This window comes from Oncorhynchus clarkii, chromosome 20 (genome assembly GCF_045791955.1).
Source record: "Oncorhynchus clarkii lewisi isolate Uvic-CL-2024 chromosome 20, UVic_Ocla_1.0, whole genome shotgun sequence".
NCBI classification, from domain to species: domain Eukaryota; kingdom Metazoa; phylum Chordata; class Actinopteri; order Salmoniformes; family Salmonidae; genus Oncorhynchus; species Oncorhynchus clarkii.
In genome coordinates, this window is record NC_092166.1 from 9,893,039 (window position 1) to 9,917,242 (window position 24,204).

Consider the following 24,204-nt stretch of genomic DNA (forward strand, 5'->3'; position numbering starts at 1 on the left):
AAAGTGTTGGGTGTGGTAGGGGGCTCCAGTGTGAGAGAACAGGGTTGGGTGTGGTAGGGGGCTCCAGTGGGAGAGAACAGGGTTGGGTGTGGTAAGGGGCTACAGTGGCTAACCTAATGGCTGAGTGGTACAGTGTCCAGTTTTCAATCTAGCCTATATTTGTTTTCCTATTGTAAAAAATATATTGCCTGTTATCGTTTGACAAGTGAGCTTTTGTCTGTGCTTTCTGTCCGTCTTTGTCGACTGTGTTTTCATCCAGCCACCCATCTATCTATTTGGATAAAAGTGTCTGCTAAATGGCATAAATATTATGATATGAATTCTATTATTTAGGGTTGCACGATATATCAGTGAACATATCGAAATCGGCCGATATTAGCTAAAAATGCCAACATCGGCATCGGCCCGATGTCTAGTTTAACGCCGACGTCAAAGCTGACGTGCATACCTATATAACACAGGTACATGACGTAATGACATCACGTAACATTTTACACTACACGTGCAACACAGCATTACTAACCTGGCCCACAATGTCTGCTGTGTGGATCGAGCCGCCAATACGTCCAGCAGTCATTTGAAAGAGTAAGAACATTTCAGCGAGACAACTCAAAGGTGAAATTCATTAACGACAAGATAATGGAAATCATTGCCCTTGACAATCAACCGTTCTCTGTCGTGGGTGATGTTGGCTTTCGCCAACTGGTCGGTCACAGGCAGAGCTGAAACTTCACTTCTTGACATGTATGATGAAATCCTGGTTGAGAATGAAACAACTGAACAATGAAACAGCACAGTAAGTAAGTGAAAGAAATAGATTGATGTGTTTTACTGGTAATGGGGACATGCGTAAATGCCAACAAAATACATTTTTGGTCAGTGTGGTGTGTGTGTGTGTGACCTTTCTTTAACTAGGTAAGTTAGTTACGAACAAATTCTTATTTACAATGACGGCCTACCCCGGCCAAACCCAGAAGACGCTGGGCCAATTGTGCGTTGCCCTACGGGACTCCCAATCACGGCCGGATGTGATACAGCCTGGATTTGAACCAGGAACTGTAGTGACGCCTCTTGCACTAAGATGCTGTGCCTTAGACCGCTGCGGCCGTGTGTGTGTTAACTATTTAACTGTACTAGAATCCTTAAACGGCTGCTAAAATTTCAGTTTCTGTTTTTTTTGGGAGAAAAATATGGGATATCGGTCAAATGTCATATCAGTGCATCACTAGTATTATTATCTATCCATCTATGTGTCGGCTTCGTCAGGTCAGACAGCCAGTCCATCTCCTCTGTGCCTCTCGTCCAGCTGCAGCTTCAGCTTCGTCAGGTCAGACAGCCATTCCATCTCCTCTGTGCCTCTCGTCCAGCTGCAGCTTCAGCTTCGTCAGGTCAGACAGCCAGTCCATCTCCTCCGTGCCTCTCGTCCAGCTGCAGCTTCGTCAGGTCAGACAGCCATTCCATCTCCTCCGTGCCTCTCGTCCAGCTGCAGCTTCAGCTTCGTCAGGTCAGACAGCCAGTCCATCTCCTCTGTGCCTCTCGTCCAGCTGCAGCTTCAGCTTCGTCAGGTCAGACAGCCAGTCCATCTCCTCCGTGCCTCTCGTCCAGCTGCAGCTTCGTCAGGTCAGACAGCCATTCCATCTCCTCCGTGCCTCTCGTCCAGCTGCAGCTTCAGCTTCGTCAGGTCAGACAGCCAGTCCATCTCCTCCGTGCCTCTCGTCCAGCTGCAGCTTCGTCAGGTCAGACAGCCAGTCCATCTCTTCCGTGCCTCTCGTCCAGCTGCAGCTTCGTCAGGTCAGACAGCCAGTCCATCTCCTCCGTGCCTCTCGTCCAGCTGCAGCTTCGTCAGGTCAGACAGCCAGTTCATCTCCTCCGTGCCTCTCGTCCAGCTGCAGCTTCGTCAGGTCAGACAGCCAGTCCATCTCCTCCATGCCTCTCGTCCAGCTGCAGCTTCAGCTTCGTCAGGTCAGACAGCCAGTTCATCTCCTCCGTGCCTCTCATCCAGCAGCAGCTCCAGCTCTGTGATCAGGTCTTTGAACTGAATCCTGTTCTCCGGGGAACTCTCCCAACACCTCCTCATCAGAGAGTATACCTGCACACACACACAGAAGTGCAAAGACCAGAGACCAGATAGAAAAATCGTCAAATTGTTTTTGTTTTTTTTGGGGGGGGGGGGGGGGGGGGGGGTCGAGAAGCATAACAAATAAATATCCTGCAAGCTAAGGGTCAAAACGCTGCTATGATAAACACACCTGGGAAGACATGTTTATCCTTGTGGATTCAATTTTCCTTTTTATGCTGATGTACATCGGCGTTGATAACGAGCAACCTGCTCAAAGCCATTAGATATGCAGGTTGTTCTATTCCTACATGTGTCAGATCTTAATTTGATCACCCTGTTGTTGCAAGAAAGTTCCTGCAGGAAATGCAAACTTGTCATGTATTTAAGGTTTAAAAAGGCTTCTAAAGTTTTTAAATTGCACTTTTAAAATGTCAGACTTGATTTGTCCTAACAAAACATGTATAAACCCCTACAAAAATGTCAGTTAATTATAATCCACATAATAATTCCCATTTCCTGTTGCTGTAGGATTATTTTCCTGCTGTGAAAAACTGGTCAAATTAAGATCCTACATCTGTAGAGTAACACTACTGACTTTTTATTTAGAAAGGGTGCTATCGTGGGTCAGTGTAGCATTTTTTCTCACTAATGATTAAGGTTAGGATTGGGGGAGGGAAAGCTGATCCTAGATCTGTACCTAGAGGAAACTTCACCCCAGAGTATCAGCTTTCAGATGAAAGAGAAGGAACGACTACAGCCTTTTTCGAGCAGGTTACACCATTTCCCAGTTCTCTTACCGCATCCGGGCAGTGAGGTGGACAGGGCAGCCTCCTGCCGGCCATCAGCACTTCCACCAATTGGGTGATATTCATCTGACCCTGGATTGGACGAAGCATCTCCAAGAATACCTGTGAACAACCATAACATATGATCAAAACCAAAACAGATGAAACACTGGTCCTACGCTCCAGTTCAATCCCTACCAACACCACAGTCGTTTCTCCCAAAGCATACACTTATGCACTCTTTCCATGCATTTAGAAGCATTGGATTGGTACAAGCATGGGGAAGGAGTTTCTAGTCATTTCCTTTATAAATCGTGTGGAAAAGTGCACCGCTCAGAGTATTGAACTTCAGAATTATTTGACCCCAAAACAGACAGACGCTAGTTTAATTAACTAAGACTAGGATACATCTCATCAGATACATGTTAACAGGTCTGACCCCTGGTCTCATCAGATACATGTTAACAGGTCTGACCCCTGGTATTTGTCAAATCAATAAAGTTTTAGGAATTTGTATTAACATATTTTCATAGTGAGGTTAACAAAGAGACAAAGTTCTTTACCGTGGTAGGACTGCTGCTTGTCTCACAGTAGGTCAACAACTCATAGAGGGTCACTCCGAAGGACCACACGTCAGACGCAGAGTAAAACTTACAGTCCACCAGGCACTCGGGAGCGTACCTACAAGGCAACACATGGGTTAGGGCACAACGTAGCAAACTGTTCTGCAACCGAAAATGAGCTTCTTATTGGACAAGTTTAGGTAGTTCCTTCCGGTTTGTTTTCTTCCGTTGGGTGCCAACTGCCTAATGAACACAACCAAGGTTAATATGTACATTTTAGTCACTTAGCAGACGCTCTTATGCAGAGCAAGGGCACATCAACAGATTTTTCACCTAGTCAGCTCAAGGATTCGAATCAGCAACCTCTCGGTTACTGGCCCAACACTCTACCGTTAGGCTACCTGCCGCCCATGTGAGTTAATGTAAATACAATGAGCCCCGTCCTGTTAACATCATAGGAGCGAAAATCAGAATTGAATCTGATCCCCTTGACTTTTTCAACAAAACAATTGCATTACAGCTTAATTCATATGTATTCAATCAATCTACACACAATACCCCATAATGACATCACAATACCCCATAGTGACATCACAATACCCCATAGTGACATCACAATACCCCATAATGCCAAAGTGAAAAGTTTTTTACATAAGTATTCAGACCGCTTGCTATGAGACATAATTATTTTTTAAATATTTGTATTTATTTAACTAGGCCAGTTCGTTAAGAACAAATTCTTATTTACAATGATGGCCTACCCGGCCAAACCCGGACGATGCTGGGCCAATTGTGCACCTCCCTATGGGACTCCCAATCACGGCCAGATGTGATACAGCCTGGTTTCCATTGATCATACTTTAGATGTTTGTACAACATGGAGTCCACCTGTTGTAAATTCAATTGATTGGACATAATTTGGAAAGGCACACATCTGTCAATATAATGTTCCACAGTTGACAGTGCATGTCAGAGCAAAAACCAAGCCATAAGGTTGAAGGAATTGTCTGTAGAGCTCCGAGACAGGATTGTGTCAAGGAACAGATCTGGAGAAGGGTACCAAAACATTTCTGCAGCATTGAAGGTCCCCAAGAACACAGTGGCCTCCATCATTCTTAATTGGAAGAAATCTTGAACCACCAAGACTCTTCCTTGAACTGGCCTCCCGGTCAAACTGAGCAATCGGAGGAGAAGGGCCTTGGTCAGGGAGGTGACCAAGAACCCAATGGTCACTCTGATAGAGTTCCAGAGTTCCTCTGTGGACATGGGAGAACCTTCCAGACGGACAACCATCTCTGCAGCACTCCACCAATCAGACCTTTCTGGTAGAGTGGCCAGATGGAAGCCACTCCTCAGTAAAAGGCATATGACAGCCCGCTTGGAGTTTGCCAAAAGGCACCTAAAGGACTCTCAGATCATGAGATACAAGATTCTCTGGTCTGATGAAACCAAGATTGAACTCTTTGGCCTGAATGCCAAGCTTCACGTCTGGAGGAAACCTGGCACCATTCCTAAGGTGAAGCATGGTGGCGGCAGCATCATGCTGTGGGGGTGTTTTTTAGCAGGAGGGACTGGGAGACTAATCAAGATCGAGGGAACGATGAACGGAGCAAAGTGCAGAGAGATCCTTGATGAAAACCTAATCCAGAGTGCTCAGGACCTCAGACTGGGGCAAAGGTTCACCTTCCAACAGGACAATGACCCTAAGCACAGAGCCAAGACAAAGCAGGAGTGGCTTTGGGACAAGTCTCTGAATGTCCTCGAGCGGCCCAGCCAGAGTCCGGTCTTGAATCCGATCGAACATCTCTGGAAAGACCTAAAAATAGATGTGCAGCGACAGTCCCCATCCAACCTGACAGTGATTGAGAGCATCTGCAGAGACGAATGGGAAAAATTCCCCAAGTACAGGTTTTTAGCTTTGTCATTATGGGGTATTGTGTGTAGATTGATGAGGACAAAAATCGATTTAATACATTTTTATAATAAGGCTGTAATGTAACAAAATGCGGGAAAAGTCAAGGGGTCTGAATACTTACAGAATATACATAAAAGTATGTGGAAAACCACTAATTTGAAGGGTTTCGGGTATTTTAGCCACACCGGTTGCTGACAGGTGTATAAAATCGAGCATAGCGCGTAACAATCATCTGTCCTTGGTTGCAACACTCACTACCGAGTTCCAAACTGCCTCTGGAAGCAGTTTCATGAAATGGGTTTCCTTCGCCAAGCAGCCACACACAAGCCTAAGATCACCATGTGCAATGCTGGAGTGGTGTAAAGCGGCCATTGGACTCTGGAGCAGTGGAAACACGTTCACTGGAGTGATGAATCACAATTCACCATCTGGCAGTCCGATAGACAAATCTGGGTTTGACGGATGCCAGGAGAACGCTACCTGCCCCAATGTATAGTGCCAACTGTACATTTTGGTGGAGGAGGAATACAGTGTACAGCTTACAAATGACATTTTAGACAATTCTGTGCTTCCAACTTTGTGGCAACAGTTTGGGGAAGAACCTTTTGTGTTTTAGCACGACAATGCCCCTGTGCACAAAGGTCCACAAAGAAATAGTTTGTCGAGATCAGTGTGGAAGAACTTAACTGGCCTGCACATAGCCCTGACCTCAACCCCACCGAACACCTTTGGGAGGAATTGGAATGCCGACTGACTGTGAGCCAGGCCTAATCGCACATCAGTGCCTGACCTAATGCTCTTGTGGCTGAATGGAAGCAAGTCCCCGCAGCAATGTTCCAACATCTAGTGGGAAGCCTTCCCAGAAGAGTGGAGGCTGTTACTGAAGCAATGGGGGACCAACTCCATATTAATGCCCATAATTTTGGAATGAGATGTTCGACAAGCAGGTGTCCACTTACTTTTGGTCGTGGAGTGTAGCGCCAATAGCAATGAAATAGACTGGGATCCAGGCTTTAAAATGCACCTGACCTCATGTTCTTCACATTGATTTGGGAGACAACGATCATGTTAAGTTCTAGGACCTGATCTTGTCATTCAGTGGAGGCTGCTGAGAGGAGGACGGCTCATAATAATGGCTGGAACGGAGTAAATGGAATGGCATCAAACACATGAAAACCATGGAAACCATTTGTTTGATGTTGTTGATACCTTTCCACTTGTACCGTTCCAGCCATTACCACGTGCCCATCCTCCCCAATGAAGGTGTCACCAACCTCCTGTGTTGTCATTCTATGTATACATTTGCTCACCAGAACACAGGGCTGTCGGTCTCCTCTCTGACAGTGTAGTAACTCTTGTCCTCCTTCATGCTCTTGGTCAGGCCAAAGTCTCCGATCTTCACCGTGCTCTCGTTCTCCACCAGAACGTTCCGAGCCGCCAGATCCCGGTGGATGAACCGCTGGGATCCCAAGTAATCCATTCCCTGAGACACACACACACACACTTTTATAGTTTGTATATTTGTATTGCTATTTACCTGGCAGTCTTGTGCTTTTCTTCAAGTCTTTGAAACATTTACCACAACATTCCATTTGGTACAAGGCAACCGTTACCAAGTAACAGAAAGTGCATTTAAAGGAGTGCAATGGCTTAGATTCTGTCCAACTCTTTCCATCAATACAAACTGCAGTAAACACCTAATAGGGTGGGATTAACAGGATGAAATTAAAATGTAATTCATTTTGGGGGTATTAATGAAGCTCCATACTACTACACCTGGCAGATCTGGAGGGCGTAGTGGAGGAGTCTCCTTAGGTCAGTCTGGTGTTTCCTCCAGGGCAGGTAGTCCTTCAGGCTCCCCGCTGGCAGGTACTCCATGATCAGCTTAGTGGTTCTCCCACCTAGACAGAGAAACACAGTGTTAACACAAACCCCGTCACTGGGATGAGATGTGTGTGTGTGTGTGTGTGTGTGTGTGTGACTGCAGAGCTCTCCTCACCATCCTCGCTACACACTCCTCTGTATTTGACAATGTTGTGGTGGTAGAGTTCTCTCATGGTGTCTATCTCTCTCCACAGCTGACCTCTGCTCTCTGGCTTCAGAGACTTGACCGCCACAAGCTGCCCCCGGCCGTCCCCACGGGGGTCATACTGACACAACTCCACCTTGCCAAAGTGACCCTGCGAATAGTGTACACACACACACACACACACACACACACACACACACACACACTTTAAAGAATAAAGCCACAGACATCGTGAACCATATTGATGAAAGCCATACAGGTACAGTTTATATTCACACCCCACACACACTGTTACATACCACAATCATCACATTACAGGGGAACAAACTGATTCATAAAACAAAGCCCCATTATATTTATATTTAAATTAAAAATGTATATTTATATTCTGGGTTCTGATTGGGTAAGACAATTGAACTAAGCTCATGAGACATTTAGAAGTGATATTCTTCAACAATCATTGGCTAGAATTCAAAAGTCCAACAATGGATGTATTGTACCAATCACAGACTGCCCCTTTAATGTGGACAAGCACTCCAAAAGTCTACATGTATTAGGAGTCTCCCTACCTCACCCAGGTCTTTGATTTTCCTGAGGAACCTGGTTTCAAACACGGTGGGGTCCACTTCCTGGATGGGCACCCTACCAGGAGGCAGAGCTGGGTCTGGGGGAGGGGCCACAGAGGCAGGGCTATACTACTTATACTCAGACATTGCCTATAATAAACACAGGCACTTGCACGCACACACACACACACATTTTCACATGCATTTGAGAGAGCATGACCGACAGAAGATGACAATGACAAGAGTGAAGGTCAGAGAGAAACAGAGGGGTCACACAGAGAAACAGAGGGAAGGTGACAGAGAGAAACAGAGGGAAGGTGACAGACAAACAGAGGGAAGGTGACAGACAAACAGAGGGAAGGTGACAGACAAACAGAGGGAAGGTGACAGACAAACAGAGGGAAGGTGACAGACAAACAGAGGGAAGGTGACAGACAAACAGAGGGAAGGTGACAGACAAACAGAGGGAAGGTGACAGACAAACAGAGGGAAGGTGACAGACAAACAGAGGGAAGGTGACAGACAAACAGAGGGAAGGTGACAGAGAGAAACAGGGAAGTTGAGTCCTCTTTGTTCTCTTACTCTGCTCAGCCACCCCGGTGAGGTCCCTGACTATGGCCCTGAAGAAGGGCCTCCTCTTGGGGTCGTAGGTCATGCATTTGGTGATGAGCTCACCCAGCTGAGGGCAGTCTGGGGTCACCAGGGAACACTGGGCCGAGTAGAACATCTCCTTCTGCTCACAGAGAGAAAGATAGGAGACAGATCAGGGACCAAGACGACTTTGGGTATATAACAACAGGTGTATTCAATGAAATAACTCCAGAAAGACCTCCCCTCTGAAAGAGAGATATCACCTGGGTAAATAAGGGATACATTCATGTTTTGTATGGGCAGTCTAGGGGGTGGTTGTGAGGGAGAGATTGCGTTGTTCGCTGTATGTTAGTAATTTTGTTGTGTTGTTAGTAATTCTGTTGTGTTGTTAGTAATTCTGTTGTGTTGTTAGTAATTCTGTTGTGAGGGAGAGATCGCGTTGTTCGATGTATGTTAGTAATTCTGTTGTGTTGTTAGTAATTCTGTTTTGTTGTGAGGGGAAGTTAGTGTGTACCTCTATGAGTTTCTTGTCTTTGAGAGGAGCCTCTCCATCATAGCAGATCTCCCACAGCGTGGTGCCGAAGCCCCACTTATCCACCGCAACACTCAGGACCTGGCTGTCCCTCACACACTCTGGGGCGATCCACGGAATCCTCTCCACACACTCTGTAATACAACACAGCCTCATCAGCTAGACACACACACACGCACACACAAACTCACACACACACACACACACCTTGTCTGTTGAGTGCGGAGATGGGGACCCCAGGGCTACTGAGTTTGATGAAGGGCCCAGTCTCTCCCTCCAGGCCATCCCGCTCCACTAGGATGTTCTTAGCAGACACATAACCATGGACCAGCTTCTTATCCTCCTGAGAGGGAAATACAGGGAAGGGTCAGGTCCACAGCCATATAGACGTATACCACAGGAGGTTGGTGGCACCTGAGTTGGGGAGGACGGGCTCGTGGTAATGGCTGGAGTGGAATAGGTGGAATGGTACCAAATACATCCAACACATGGTTTCCATTTTCTCCGTTCCAGCTATTATTATGAGCTGTCCTCCCAGCCTCCACTGACATATACAGACAAATATATTGCCACTTTCGCATGATTTCTTTTCAAATAAGTTGATATAAAAAAAATGCATTTGTTTGATTGACAACGGCACAGGACTAAGAAGGAAAAAACATTTATAACTGAAATTAAGATCTTGAAAGTCAAAAATGGCCTGGACTAAATTATTCAAAATTTGGTTGGAAGCAATGATTTTTGTTCAATGTATAATGAATTTTACCTGTGGTAAGTTGCAGGTGCCTACGTGGTAAAAATAGCCATTCAGCCAGTTTTGTAAAGAAAAAAACAGAACATTGTACTCCATTGTAAAAGAGCAAAGGTGTCAATATATTTGACTGCATCTGTTCAAGTTTTAACAAACTACTGTCTACTCCGGGTTGGCACCAAGTTCCCAGATGCTTACATTCTGGCAAGAATACAGACTGTAATGTTATCATGGCACATTTTTCTGCCTGTTTTATACTATAGGGCCAACGTGAACCATACTGGACTGGCTCTGATATTTTCCTTGCACATTGTCCTTTCCAGCACAGTTCCATTAACTATGGTGGATGCGTAAGCAGGCCGTCCCAGTACAGCTAGGCTTGGCCCTATAGTGTGAATCAGGGTTGATTGATGGTTTCTCACCAGGTAGCTGAGGACGCTGGCCAGTTGTTTGGCCACCTGGAATTTCCAGGAAGTGCTGAGTTGAAGACGACACCCCTTCATGAACACATCCAGAGGACCCAGCTTCACATACTCCTCCACAATGATATCTGAACAGGGACCACACACAGGTTGAGGTCCCCAAAAAAAGTCTAGCCCATTTTCAGATGAAAAAGCACTAGCAAATTGCTATTTTTAACTGTCAGAGATATTAAGTATTTTACGCAACATACTGCAAATGTAGACACTATGTCATTACATCTAGGACTTCAGCGAAGCATGACGTAAACAGCAGTATCTAAGAACTTATCACGTTGTAGCAGATACTCTGTTGCGAGTACATAGTCTAGCATCACAATCATCTACAATAACTTAGGTTCATCCTGCGGCTTGTGGCATATCGCTGAGTGTCAGTTTAAGAATGAAGATAAAGGCCTCCCAGGTGGCGCAGTGGTCTAGGGCAATGCATCGCAGGGCTAGCAGTGCCACCAAAGACTCTGGGTTCGCGCCCAGGCTCTGTTGCAGCCGGCCGTGACTGGGAGGTCCGTGGGGCGACACACAATTGGCCTGGCGTTGTCCGGGTTAGGGAGGGTTTGGCCAGTAGGGATATCCTTGTCTCATCGCGCACCAGCGACTCCTGTGGCGGGTCGGGTGCAGTGCACGCTAACCAAGGTAGCCAGGTGAACGGTGTTTCCTCCGACACATTGGTGCGGCTGGCTTCCGGGTTGGAGGCGCGCCGTGTTAAAGCAGTGCGGCTTGGTTGGGTTGTGTTTCGGAGGACGCATGGCTTTCGACCTTCGTCTCTCCCGAGCCCGTACGGGAGTTGTAGCGATGAGACAATATAGTAATTACTAACAATTGGATACCACGAACATTTGGGAGAAAAGGGGGTTAAAAAAAGAAAAAAAAATGAAGACGAGGAATGGTGGAAGGAAGGGCGACTTACTGTCCTGGTTGCGAACACAGACACCATGCAGCAGAGCGATGTGTTGGTGGGACACCTGATGCATCATACTGACCGTCTCAAAGAAAGCCTGACGGAAAGAGCTCAGGGGTAAAAGGTCAAAGAAAGCCTGACGGAAAGAGGTCCGTCGTAAAAGATCAAAGTCAAAAGGTCAAATAAAGTGGTCACAAAGTCAGACAGGTAATGGAGGAAGGAAATGTGTGCAGTGGTGGAACAAGTACTCAATTGTCATACTTGACTAAAAGTAAAAGATACTTTAGTAAAAGTAAAGCCCAGTAAAATTAGCAATGCGCATGGCCAGCCCTCTATCTTTTTCCTGTGGTTGAGGGTCATTTGTCATTTAAATCTCGATGGATTGATTTTACTCCTGAGACTCTTTCATACTCTTGCTTGAAGTTTTTTCCAGGTAATGCTACAACCGAGGAAATGTTTGTAAAGACCCGTCAGCAGTGGAGGCTCCTCAGAGGAAGGGGAGGACCATACTCCTCAGTGAATTTCATATTTTTAAACATTTAAAAAAAGGTATTTTTTTGTTTGTTGTTAAAATCATTCTAAAAACAATCACCAAATAATAGTGTGTTTTAATTGATTAAAACACACTATTTTGCAATGAAGGTCTACAGTAGCCTCAACAGCACTCTGTAGGGTTGCACCATGGTGTAGCTGGAGGACAGCTAGCTTTCGTCCTCCTCTGGGTACATTGATGTCAATACAGTAATTATGACAACATCTGGAGGATGTCCCCCAACCTATCAGAGATTTTGCAGCATGAATTGACATGTTGTCAATCCAATCAAAGGATCAAAATAATTAATCTAGTACTGAATGCATAAACTACAGCTAGCTAGCACTGCAGTGCATAACATGTGGTGAGCAGTTGACTCAGAGAGAGAAAGACAATATTTGAACAGTTTAACTAATTAATTTATTCCAAAATGAAGGAGAAGCGAGAGAGAGTAATTTTTTCCAGTTTTACTTAGCTAGCAAATACAGCTAGCTAGTTTAGCCTGCTCAAACAAAGGGATACTATGTTAGCTAGCTGGCTATGACTATCCAACACAACACTGGAACTCTTCCAAGTCAAGGTAAGCTTTTGGTTTTAAAAATGTATTGCCACTGGGCCCCCCGGTGTAAGTTCTAAACTGCTTGCTGACTGTACACTGTAATGTTAACGCATGATTGTAGCGGGTTTACTAACGCGTTAGTTCTATTAGCTATGTTGACTATGACGTTAGCTAATATGGTGACAACGATGTAGGCTGTGTGTAGTGGTTATGACATGGTTTGGCTTGGAAAGGTTTTTTTACACCTGGTCACATACAGCTGATGTGTTGTGCATTGAAGTCCATAAGCGAAGGCAAAAGTTGAGAGGAGACCGCGTAGATGCGAGAAGGAATACAACGTGGCTGCTATGAAAGTAAAATGTGTTCAGCGGGTGTATTCATTAAAGCCGATTCTGTTTAAAAAAAAATGTCTTAAATGGAAGCAAACAGGGATAAATATATCTGAATTTTTCCAATAGAAACGTTTGTTTGCAACTGTTGGACTAATGATTAAACCCTATATATCAGCTAGATGCAGACAACAGTGTGCAACAATGTATTGAATGTGTCACTGTCTGTCACCTCAAATGTTTCTCTCGACCTGTGTGCACCTACGTTGTAATCGTTCATTCATAGGCTAGGTTGTAGCCAAAGAACATGTGAGTATCATGTAATCCTAAACCTATCGCTGTTACATTGAACTGGGTGAATGGAATATGAAAGACAGTCATCCAATATTTTGTAATAGAAATAAGGTCATGATCATTATTATTATTTATTTTAAATCGCCTTCCCTCATCTTAAACGGCACGGACCACAAATGCCTGTCAAACACACCCCGGTAATGGCTGAAATGGACTCAACGGAATATACTGTCTTTGCATTGCATTTATAAGAACGCTAAAGCTTAGTCTGGGATTTAACGCATAGTCTCCACACTTACATCAGGAGAAAGAGCACTTTATTTTGATAGGTGTTCATTTTACGGGGAATATCTTTTTATTTTTTTTTACACACAGTTGAAATGTTAACAAATTTCGATGTGCTGAAATGAAAGCAACTTTCGTAAGTGAACACTCAGATTATAGTGATATATAAATAGGTGTAATCTAACCTGTTGATTTTTAATCTTAGACTATCCTGCTATTAAATTATGCAAAAGAACGTGACAACCACAGTAATTAATGAGTCAGTCTAGACAGCGCAGGTGAGTGCAGGTAGGCCTAGACAGAGTAAGTTTTGGAGGTTGTTCCACCCCTTTATGTTAATGTTTATTTGTCTGTGCCAGTAAAATGTTTTATGTCCTATAATTCAATCAAAATCTGTTGGATTTAAACATTTCTAAAAGTTTAGAGTATGTTCATCCAATTGTGTTTAGTGAGTCTGCCAGATCAGAGGCAGTAGGGATGACAACACGTTATATTGATAAGTGCGTGAATTGGAACATACTGCTGTGCTGCCTAAGCATTCGAAATGGAACAAGTACTTTTGTGTGTCAGAGAAAATGTACAGGAGTAAAAAGTAGAGATTGTCTTTAAGAATGTAGTAAAAGTCAAATTTGTCAAAAATATAAAGAGTAAAGAACAAATACCCCAAAATACAACTTAAGTAGTACTTTAAAAAACATGTATACTTAAGTACTTTACACCACTGTGTGAATGTCAATCAAATATATTTATAAAGCCCCTTATATTTATACAGAACATGTGAGGGTGTGCACGCGCTTGTTCTCACCATAGAGATGTCCCTGTGTTGGGACCGCAGCATTTTCAGGACCACTTTGACCTGGTGGTGGGTTTGGGAACCCCATACATCCTTCTCTTCTTCACACTTTATCTTCAGTTTGCCAGCATAGATGTTAGTTCTGGTGCCACAGCCCAAGTGCTCCTCCTAGATAGACATATGGCAGACATAGACCTGGTTAATGACAGAAAAGCAAAACTGTAGATGTCAAACAAATGAAGGAAAAAGGTAGCATTGCCAGTGTAGGGCATCCTGTGCACACGAACATACTGTACACAGCCTAGCATGAAAACACACATGCATACATTTTTTATTTAAAAACATATTTAACTGGCCTATCCCGTCCAAACACTAACCCAGATGGCGCTGGGCCAATTGTGTGCCGCCCTATGAGACTCCCAATCATGGCTGGTTGTGATGCAGCCTGGAATCGAACCAGGGTCTGTGGTGACACCTCTAGCACTGAGATGCAGTGCCCTAGACCGCTGCGCCACTCGGGACCCCAATGCATACACACACACACACAAGCACACACACCTGCAAAATGTCCTCTTTGTGGATCCTGTGGAAGATGAGTTGACTCTGTATGGGATGTGTCGGCTCCGCCTCTCTCTTTGTCACGAACAGAAGGTTAGAGATTTCTAAAGAAAACGAAAAACCACGCTGAAATAGGAAACTGAAATAGGAAACAAAAGACACGCCAAACACATCCCTCTAAAGTGAGATGAGGTAACAGAGAAAACCACGGTTACTGAGCAACATTTCCTGTTTGATATTGGTATGAACAGAAGAACTCATCCAGCTCAGGGGCCTCATTTCTAACCGGTGTGTAAATGTAACACTAAATATCCATTTCTGAAAAGACAGCGCACGCACAAAGATAGAGATTTATAAACTTGGCACTCGTCATACAGAGCCTTCAGAAAGTATTCATACCCCTTGACTTATTCCACATTTTGTTGGGTTACAGCTTGAAATCAACATGACAATAAATACACTACCATTCAGAGTTCTGGGTCACTTAGAAATGTCCTTGTTTTTGAAAGAAAAGCACATTTTGGGTCCATTAAAATAACATCAAATTGATCAGAAATACAGTGTAAACATAGTGAATGCTGTAAATGACTACCATGACTACCAGCTGCACTGCCCGCGAATTCTGAAACATTGATCTACTCTGATGAAAACTACAGTAGCCCTACTTAAAGTGGTATCCTACACACTTCCATGTTCAATTCTACTGTATGTTATAAACCACACTCCCTGCCGGATGAAATTATAATAGCCTATCTACTAGGCCCAATTAAATGAGAGATGTGCATGGTAACTTGTTGTATGGCTACTCAGGGAATATGAACTCATCATGGGCAGAAAAGGTGAGGAATTTATTCTGCAATGGTTATGATATACACCGAGTGTACAAAACATTAGGTACACCTTCCTAATATTGAGTTGCACCCGTTTTGCCCTCAGAACAGCCTCAATTTGTCAGGGCATGGACTATAAGGTGTTGAAAGCGTTCCACAGGGATGCTGGCCCATTTTAACGCCAATGCTTTCCACAGTTGTGGCAAGTTGGCTGGATGTCCTATGGGTGGTGGACCATTCTTGATACACACTGGGAACTGTTGAGTGTGAAAACTCCAGCAGCGTTGCAGTTCTTGACACTCTCAAACCAGTGTGCCTGGCACCTACTACCATACCCTATTCAAAGGCACTTAAATCTCATCTTGCCCATTCACCCTCTGAATGGCACACATTAACAAACCATGTTTCAATTGTCTCCAGGTTTTAAAATCCTTCTTTAACCTGTCTCTTCCTCTACACTGATTGAAGTGGATTTAACAGGTGACATCAATTAGCGATCATAGCTTTCACCTGGATTCACCTGGTCAACCAGGTGAACCATCTGTTGTACCGTAGAAACTGCGCTGCGGATTGGATCTTCACTAGTTGTAGGCCTATAGGCTATTTCACCAGTATGAAACCATACCTATCAGAAATGGCGAAGAATGTATTCTGCAATGATCATGGAAATTAAATGAATCATAGGAAATATATATGCCTGTTTTCTAATTATTTTAGAATGTAGAGATAACATAGGCCTAAATAGATTATCACTCTTCTCACTAAATGGCAAACGATTGCATGATTTCATGAGTGTCATTATATTCTCCATTTGCACAAGGCTACAAGGCTACTGGGCTAAATGGCTACTGGCCTACATGGCTACTTGCCTACATGGCTACTTTTGCCTTCTTACAATATATCAACTACATGGTCTAAAGTTAGCGGGAGGAAAGGCACATTCTCAAGTCAAGTTCAATTTTTAATAAAAGCCACCTTTTGCGTGGAAACTGGTGCACGCATGTTTTGGGGCATATTTTGTGTGTACGTGATGTTTATAAATGAGGCCCCCTGGTGTATTGTATGGTATAATGTACCAATGCCTGTATGGTAAGGAATGAATTGCTGTGATGATGGTTTGGTACCCTGCCCCAAAACTTCTGGACAGGACTATGGTAAGGCATTAGGTGCCATGGACAGGGTATCATACCATACCTCTGGGCTGGGGAGGGCAAGACTATGGTAAGGCATTAGGTGCCATGGACAGGGTATCATACCATACCTCTGGGCTGGGGAGGGCAGGACTATGGTAAGGCATTAGGTGCCATGGACAGGGTATCATACCATACCTCTGGGCTGGGGAGGGCAAGACTATGGTAAGGCATTAGGTGCCATGGACAGGGTATCATACCATACCTCTGGGCTGGGGAGGGCAGGACTATGGTAAGGCATTAGGTGCCATGGACAGGGTATCATACCATACCTCTAGGCTGGGGAGGGCAAGACTATGGTAAGGCATTAGGTGCCATGGACAGGGTATCATACCATACCTCTGGGCTGGGGAGGGCAGGCCTTGCGGAGCTGGAAGAAGCCTCTGTCTGTACTGAGAGTCTGGCCCCTCAGCTGTTCCGTCAGCTCCCTGAGGGAGGGCTGCCTCAGGTCCGTACCATTCAGGCTGTAGCCCTCCGGCCCCACCTCGATCTTAAAGCTACGGTACGGACGACTATTGGTCAGGTCCACCTACAGCAGCCAAGAGGAGAAAGAGGTTATAGAGCAATACATCAGTCCATTTATTAACACAGGAATTCATACAGCAACGAATTACCACAATTCAGTTCAGGCAAATTATGGTCACTAACAAGATAGACCTGTTTTCAAAATAAATAAATGTACGATTGTCTTAAAAATGAGAGTCGTTGTATACATGACTGTGGGTGAGGCAGGTGGTGTTTTGTGGTGCTGTACCTCGTTGCCTGTGACAGTCAGGAGGATGTGGTCATAGTTGATGCAGCTCCAGCGCAGGACGTACATGCCCTCCTCCTCGCCCTCCTGACGCAGCTTGTGGGAGGTGTAGTCCATGCTGGAAGGGGAGGGGCCAAAAGGGTTGGATCAATTCAGTTCTACACTAGTATTAGAAGTATTTTTATATCAATATCTGTATAAATCAAACAAATTTGACTATAGAAGTACTACATTTTTGCATGGTACTAATATTTACATGTTCTCTATCCAATGACAACTGAATGGGGATATTTAAACTCACCTGATTGGCCCATGACAGCCTTCCTGCAGGTTCCGCACCACAGAGGGAGGGGCCACGTCTGTACACAGGAAGTGATGTGCGTCCACCGTCAGACGGAAGTATCCATCAATAAGGGCGGCAAAAGACAACGCCTCTGCATGGAAACCCAGGCCCAGTTCCTGTGGTAGAAATAAAGTGACAACAAACGAAGAAGGTGAATGTCCAACGTAACAGTGGGCACGAAGAGAATACACCGACGTAATGTAAAGCAATGGAACTACCATATTTTTGTTGTCCTGCTTGTGGACAGTGACTGCAGAGCCCTTTATGTTGATGTGTGTGATCTCATGGAAATCGGAGAAGGCTTTCCAGTCGTTCGAAACGCCTTGAGGTGGTTCGTTCGTCAGGTTGATGTTGGTTTTGTGCTTTAGGGATTTTTTCTTCTCTTTGGCAGTCCATGCATTCTGAGAAATAGATGAACATGACATTTTTTTTTTTATCTCTTGATAAACAAAATACCAGACGACGATCGTGGACTACAGAAAATAGAGGACCGAGTACGAAGCCATTCCCATCGACGGGGCTGCAGTGGAGCAGGTTGAGACCTTCAAGTTCCCTGGTCATCACCAACAAACGTGAATGGTCCAAGTACACCAAGACAGTCATGAAGAGGGCATGACAAAACCTATTCCCCTCAGGAAACTGACAAGATTTGGCATGGGTCCTCAGATCCTCAAAAGGTTCTACAGCTGCACCATCGAGAGAATCCTGACTGGTTGCATCACTGCCTGGTATGGCAACTGCTCGGCCTTCGACCACAAGGACCTACAGAGGGTAGTGTGAATGGCCCAGTACATCACTGGGGCCAAGCTTCCTGCCATCCAGGACCTCTATACCAGGCGGTGTCAGAGGAAGGCCCTAATAATTGTCAAAGACTCCAGCCACCCTAGTCATAGACTGTTCTCTCTGCTACCACAGGGTAAGCAGTACCAGAGTGCCACATCTAGGTCCAAGAGGCTTCTAAACAGCTTCTACCCCCAAGCCATAAGACTCCTGAACATATAGTCAAATGGCTACTCACTCACATACCTGTTGTATTCAGCATGTGACTAATAAGTAATACATACAATACAGATACAAGGTGTGCCATAATTTACACATTATAAGTGCCAAAATAATATACTCACTGTCACATTCTGTAGCTTCCTCCGCCACTTGATCCCTGTATTTCCAGACACAAGGACTTGGTACTGGGTGGGCTGACCCTGGTTACAGGAAGTGGGTGTTCCTTGGATCTCCCCTTCGCTGTCCGTCACACGGAGCACTTTGGGCTCGTACTCCTTGTATTGATGAGACAGGACACCATTTTGTTAGCTTCAGGAACTTCTTTACACAGACCTTAGACAGACTATCGGAGTACCACCTGGTTCTGTCTTTGGCCCAGCGCAATTTTTTTTCTGAGAGTGTGTCTGTAAACACAGTTGCACAGAGCATTATGGGTACTGTAGTACATCTTGCTACACACCTCACAGCCGAACCCACAGGTCAGAGTTTCCAATGTAGCTAGGTATTTGACCTTGATGTCGTGGGTGCTGACGTTGTCGCTCTGCACTGTCTTGTTGTTGAACTCGCTGAGGAAGTCCTGGAACACCCGGGAGATACGGAGTCGGGTCAGGAAGTTGCGCTGCTTGATGATTTGGTTCACTCTATCTGGGATATATTTCTTATAGCTGGGTGGGACGGAAGGAGTCGTGTGTGAGTCGGGTGTGTGTGTGTGTGTGTGTGTGTGTGTGTGAGTGCATGAGCGTAAATGGTTGTGTATTAAGAAAGATGGTAAACGGTTTAATTTTGAGCCTCTGGGATTGTGACTGGTTACCTGATTTGCCCTGCTACACCAGGGATGACGATGTTGTTGTCCAGGGCATGGTGTGAGATAGACAACACTGCCATCCCCAGGCACTCATTCTCAATATAGCGGACCTCCTCTTCATTCTGAGGGTTACGCACTGCGGCCCACCCCTTCAGGAAGTCATGCTGACCCTGGGAAAATCAAAACACACAAACACATGATTCAAGATATATGATTGTGTATGCTAGAGCATTCCATTTGAGTATATAGCTGTTTTAAACTGTGTGAAAATATGTTCTGAGTGTGAGAGGATACCTGGGCAAACAGATACTTCAGTGAGGCAGTGTCAAGGAGAGGGTTACCCTCTGGTTCATTGCTGTTCTTTCTCTTGAGGGCGTGTCTGCAAACACGTGGCACACTCTCATTCGCACCATGCCAGTTGGTGAAGTAGAACCTGAATAAAGAGATCAGGGTTATCTTTAAAAAAAAAAGTATTTCACTGTCAGTATGAACGTTTTGTAAGAAAGAAATGGTTTTAATTCAACAAGTTTGTTGAATTTACAGACCAAGTAGCTGCTGTATCCTAAAATGGTCCCTCTTCAATAGTTGTGACAAACTGAGGAGTAGCTTATCCTAATGCTTACCTCATGCGATAGTGGAGCTTTAAGCAGCTGCTTTCCTTGAAGGTGTGATTCGGAGGGAACCAGATTTTCCTGACCTCATCATACAGGGCAAACAAATTGCAGCAAAGAGGAGAAATGCCTAAAAAAAAAAAAAAAAGAGACATGATTTCCCTCAACAAGAACCACCCATGATGTCATATTCATGATCCATGACAAACATTCAAATAAGTCAGGAGGGAGAAGGAAGACTTTTGGAATTTCTCGAGAACACGGTCCGAGTGAAAATATCCTGCTGAATGTTCTACTCTGAAAAGAAGGATACAAAACAGAGTAGAAAAAACTGAGATGGAGCAGCAAGTAATAGTGTGTGTGTGTGTGTGTGTGTGTGTGTGTGTGTGTGTGTGTGTGTGTGTGTGTGTGTGTGTGTGTGTGAGAACAGAGTCGGGGAAACATACACAGTTTAACCAACAATAGGAACACCTTCTTAATATTGAGCTGCATCCCCCCCCCTTTTGCCCTCAGAACAGCCTCAATTCGTTGGGGCATGGACTCTGCAAGGTGTCGAAAGCGTTCCACAGTGATGCTGGCCCATGTTGACTACTTCCTACAGTTGTGTCAAGTTGGAAAGAGCAGGTGTTCCTAATGTTCTGTACACTCAGTGTATGTGCCAACACTAACGTGACTCAGACTCACCGCACTTCTTGGCTGCCTTTGTGCACAGCTCCTCAGCAGTGTAACAACCCCGGAGAAACTCCAGCTGGGGAGAGTCTTCCAGGTAGAGATGGACCTCGAGGCCCTGCACCATTACAGGAACTGAGGTGAACTCGCCCTTCCTCTTCATCCTCATCTTTACCAACAGTTGCCTGCCCACTTCCATTGCCCTACTTCACTGAATGAGATAATGTGAATGTTGAGAGGGTGAAGAAGTAGGTTACTATGTGGCTTTAATACATTACATGACCAAAAGTATGTGGACACCTGCTCGTTGAACATCTCATTCTAAAATCATGGGCATTAATATGGAGTTGGTACACCCTTTGTTAAAATGGAGTTGGTCCCCCTCTCCCCCACACTCTTCTGGGTAAGCTTTCCACTTGATGTCGGAACATTGTTGCGGGGACTTGCTTCCATTCAGCCACAAAAGCACTGGTGAAGTCGGGCACTGATATTGAACAATTAGGCCTGGCTCGCAGTCGGCGTTCCAATTCATCCCAAAGGTGTTCTATGAGGTTGAGTTCAGGGCTCTGTGCAGTCCAGTCAAGTTCTTCCACACCGATCTCAACAAACCATTCCTGTATGGACCTCGCTTTGTGCACAGGGCACTGTCAAGCCAAATCCAAACTGGCCTCCCTTGAGAGGCATTTTGCTGCACCAGGACAACCCACAGTTGAGCTCAGTGCAATGCTGATTGGCTAATTGTTTTATTTTAAAAAAATTATCAAGGGAGGAGGCCAAATACTTGCTGGCATCAGTCAATCAAATGCTACGGTGGTAACATGTCATACTCTTTTGTTCCAGACAGCATCAGATCCATGGGCTACACATACAGAGACAGAGGGGCGCTGTTTTCCTCAATCGGATGATTTCTCCAGTGAGATTCAGCCACTTGCGAATTGACAGAAAATTATGAAAACACAGAGATGAAAGATAAATAAAATAATGATAATTTTGTTCATTGGTCAAATATTTGAGGATGCCTGGCTTCCCTTGGAATCCATGAATACATGCCACTGCGGTGGAAACGCTTTTATGCGCAAATATTGATATAATAACCATCATCTAGACGTAAACTTGTAGTCACGTGAAAATATGTTGTGGTCCTCCCACCACCACCACTCGGGAAAGCGTACAATTTATTCGGCTAAAGATTAAATTAATGATGAACTTCACAGGGTGGTGAAAGTGCAAGGTGATGAGCTTGATTCCCCTTTCCAATAAATATCGAGTCTTATTCTGGTGACATGATGATTGATGCTTGGCTGCCATTTGACAAATTAAAATAATCTCGCTCTTTTGTCCATAGTAATCTCAATGTGTAGGCTATACTCGCGAGCTGTTGGCAACAGCTCACTTGCCAATACCAGAGGGGGCACAGTCCCTATATAACGCTAAACATTTAGTGACAAAACCATCAGTAGAGTTGAAAATTCGAAGGAAACCCATGAAACAATGTTTTATTCGGTACATGGGAATTTAACCGCAAAAGTTATTTGATGGAAACACATCTCTAGTAAACACATCTCTAGTGGGAAAATGCGCATATTTTATTTATGTGGATTGTAGATTATTTTCATGAAAATCTGTCACCAATTGGATGGAAACCTAGATACTAAACACTTCTGCGCATTACTTGTGTTTGGGTAGGCTATTAAATACAACAGAATGCCTTAAAAAAATAAAAAATAATAGTGATAATAGCTAGGTTTCCATCCAATTGGCGAGATTTTCATGTGAATATTTTAAAATCCGCATAAAAACAATATGCGCATTTCCCCACCTGAGACGTTTCCATCAAATTGACTTGTTGCAGAAAAAAGGCTGCACGTGATGACGTAGTAAGTACCTTTTGTGGTTAAATTACCATGTACCGAATAAAAAAATACAAGTTAAATAGGTTTCCATTGAAACACCTCTACTTACGGTTCTCACAAAAAAAGTTATATAGGGGACCACTTATTAGCACGTGCGCTCTAGCCAACATCGCTATATGTGTGTTGTTGGCTAGAGCGCACGCATAGTCTACATGATAAGATTATTATCATGGACAAAAGAGCAATATTATTTTTATTTGTCAAACGGCAGCCAAGCATCGATTATCACGTCACAAGAATAAGACCCTCGATATTTATTGGAAAAGAGCATCAAGCTCATCGCCTTGAACCTTCAACACCCTGTAAAGTTAATCTACCTACCTAATAAACTGTATGCTTTCCTGAGCAGTCAAAGTGGGAGGACCACACAACATGTCAACGCATGACTCCAAGTTCACTTCGATATGTTGGTTATTGTATCATTATTTGCGCATAAAAATAACGTTTCCAACTACATGTCTGGCATAATTCATTTTACCGGCACAAAAAGATGTAACCTTGTCTAGAGTGTTTTGTGTTGAACGACATTCGGCTCCTCGTTCCGCTCCGCTCACATGCTTTTGTGTAGTATTACAAAAAAATAACTGCTTGCCTCCAGTTATGTAAGATAACTTAGAATTGCATGAAATTCATTTATAAAAGGCTTTTTTTCTGGGACCCACAAATAAAATGATAGATGAATTCAATAATGTTGTTATAAAATATATATTGTCAGTGGTGGTCTTCGAACCCACAACCTTCTGGCCTGCAGCACTGTCAAAATGACTACATTGCCATGTAATGCTTATAAGAACAGTTACTAAAACGGCACATCTACGGCTCGTGTCCTCCCTAAGAGTGAGGCTAAACGGTAGGGTAGGCATGTTCTCTGCTATCCACTTTAGTTTTTAATTGTTATTTTGGGTATAGGGGAGGATCACTTACTATTTTTTTAAGCGTTCAGGGAGGGTCACGTAAAACATATATATTGTTGAAGGGAGGGCCATCCATTTTCATTTCAGAGAAGTTCGATTTGTTACAGGTATCTGTCATTATACATAACATACAGTCCTCTACAGTATACAGTTGACCTGTACACGATGAAACAACTCATAACTCATGATGAAACAACTCATAATGAAACTCACCTATGTATTGCCGTCCACGAATCTCTGGAAAAACAACGCTGTCTTTCACGAGTGCCTCAAAATCAATGTACAATTATTATTATGTATTATAATGACTTTCTCGGCATTTACCATTGATAAAAGGTGTTCAGTCCTGCGTAATGAAGTTTGCAAATCTCGGTCTTGGGTCTTCCAGGCAAGCGTTGTGTCAATTCCCGAAAACGCTTTCGAAAATCCACGCCCAACTACGTCTATTGGTTAACCGATCTAGCGGAAACAGAATGAACCCGTGTACTACTACTACCAGGCTATTTCAATTAGTTACGATGAAATACTTCAATTCAGGAGCAATTTTACAGCAAGGAATATTTTGCACAGTAGGTGTCAAGAACATTCCGTAGCTGAGCTCAATAATAACATTGTGAAATATAAATACAGTGGAAATGGAAAAGTAGACTAAACGCAG

General features: G+C 44.2%; 1 protein-coding gene across 1 annotated transcript; it reads right to left on the bottom strand.

Annotated features, from left to right (window-relative positions):
* Window positions 1–801: 801 nt before the first annotated feature.
* Window positions 802–23,973, bottom strand: LOC139375851 (tyrosine-protein kinase JAK1-like). The gene is made up of 25 exons (XM_071117775.1): window positions 23,760–23,973; window positions 20,735–20,930; window positions 20,063–20,180; window positions 19,734–19,872; window positions 19,446–19,609; window positions 19,095–19,299; window positions 18,757–18,909; window positions 17,851–18,033; window positions 17,591–17,748; window positions 17,293–17,407; window positions 16,878–17,067; window positions 14,519–14,622; window positions 13,973–14,128; window positions 11,178–11,265; window positions 10,214–10,341; window positions 9,248–9,383; window positions 9,023–9,174; window positions 8,500–8,650; window positions 7,921–8,015; window positions 7,322–7,502; window positions 7,099–7,223; window positions 6,633–6,805; window positions 3,408–3,525; window positions 2,857–2,967; window positions 802–2,089 (listed from the first exon to the last, which is right to left on the bottom strand). The coding sequence occupies exons 2-25, from the start codon at window positions 20,916–20,918 to the stop codon at window positions 1,964–1,966; spliced, it is 3,453 nt and encodes a 1,150-aa protein (XP_070973876.1). The 5' UTR covers window positions 20,919–20,930; window positions 23,760–23,973; the 3' UTR covers window positions 802–1,963.
* Window positions 23,974–24,204: the final 231 nt, after the last annotated feature.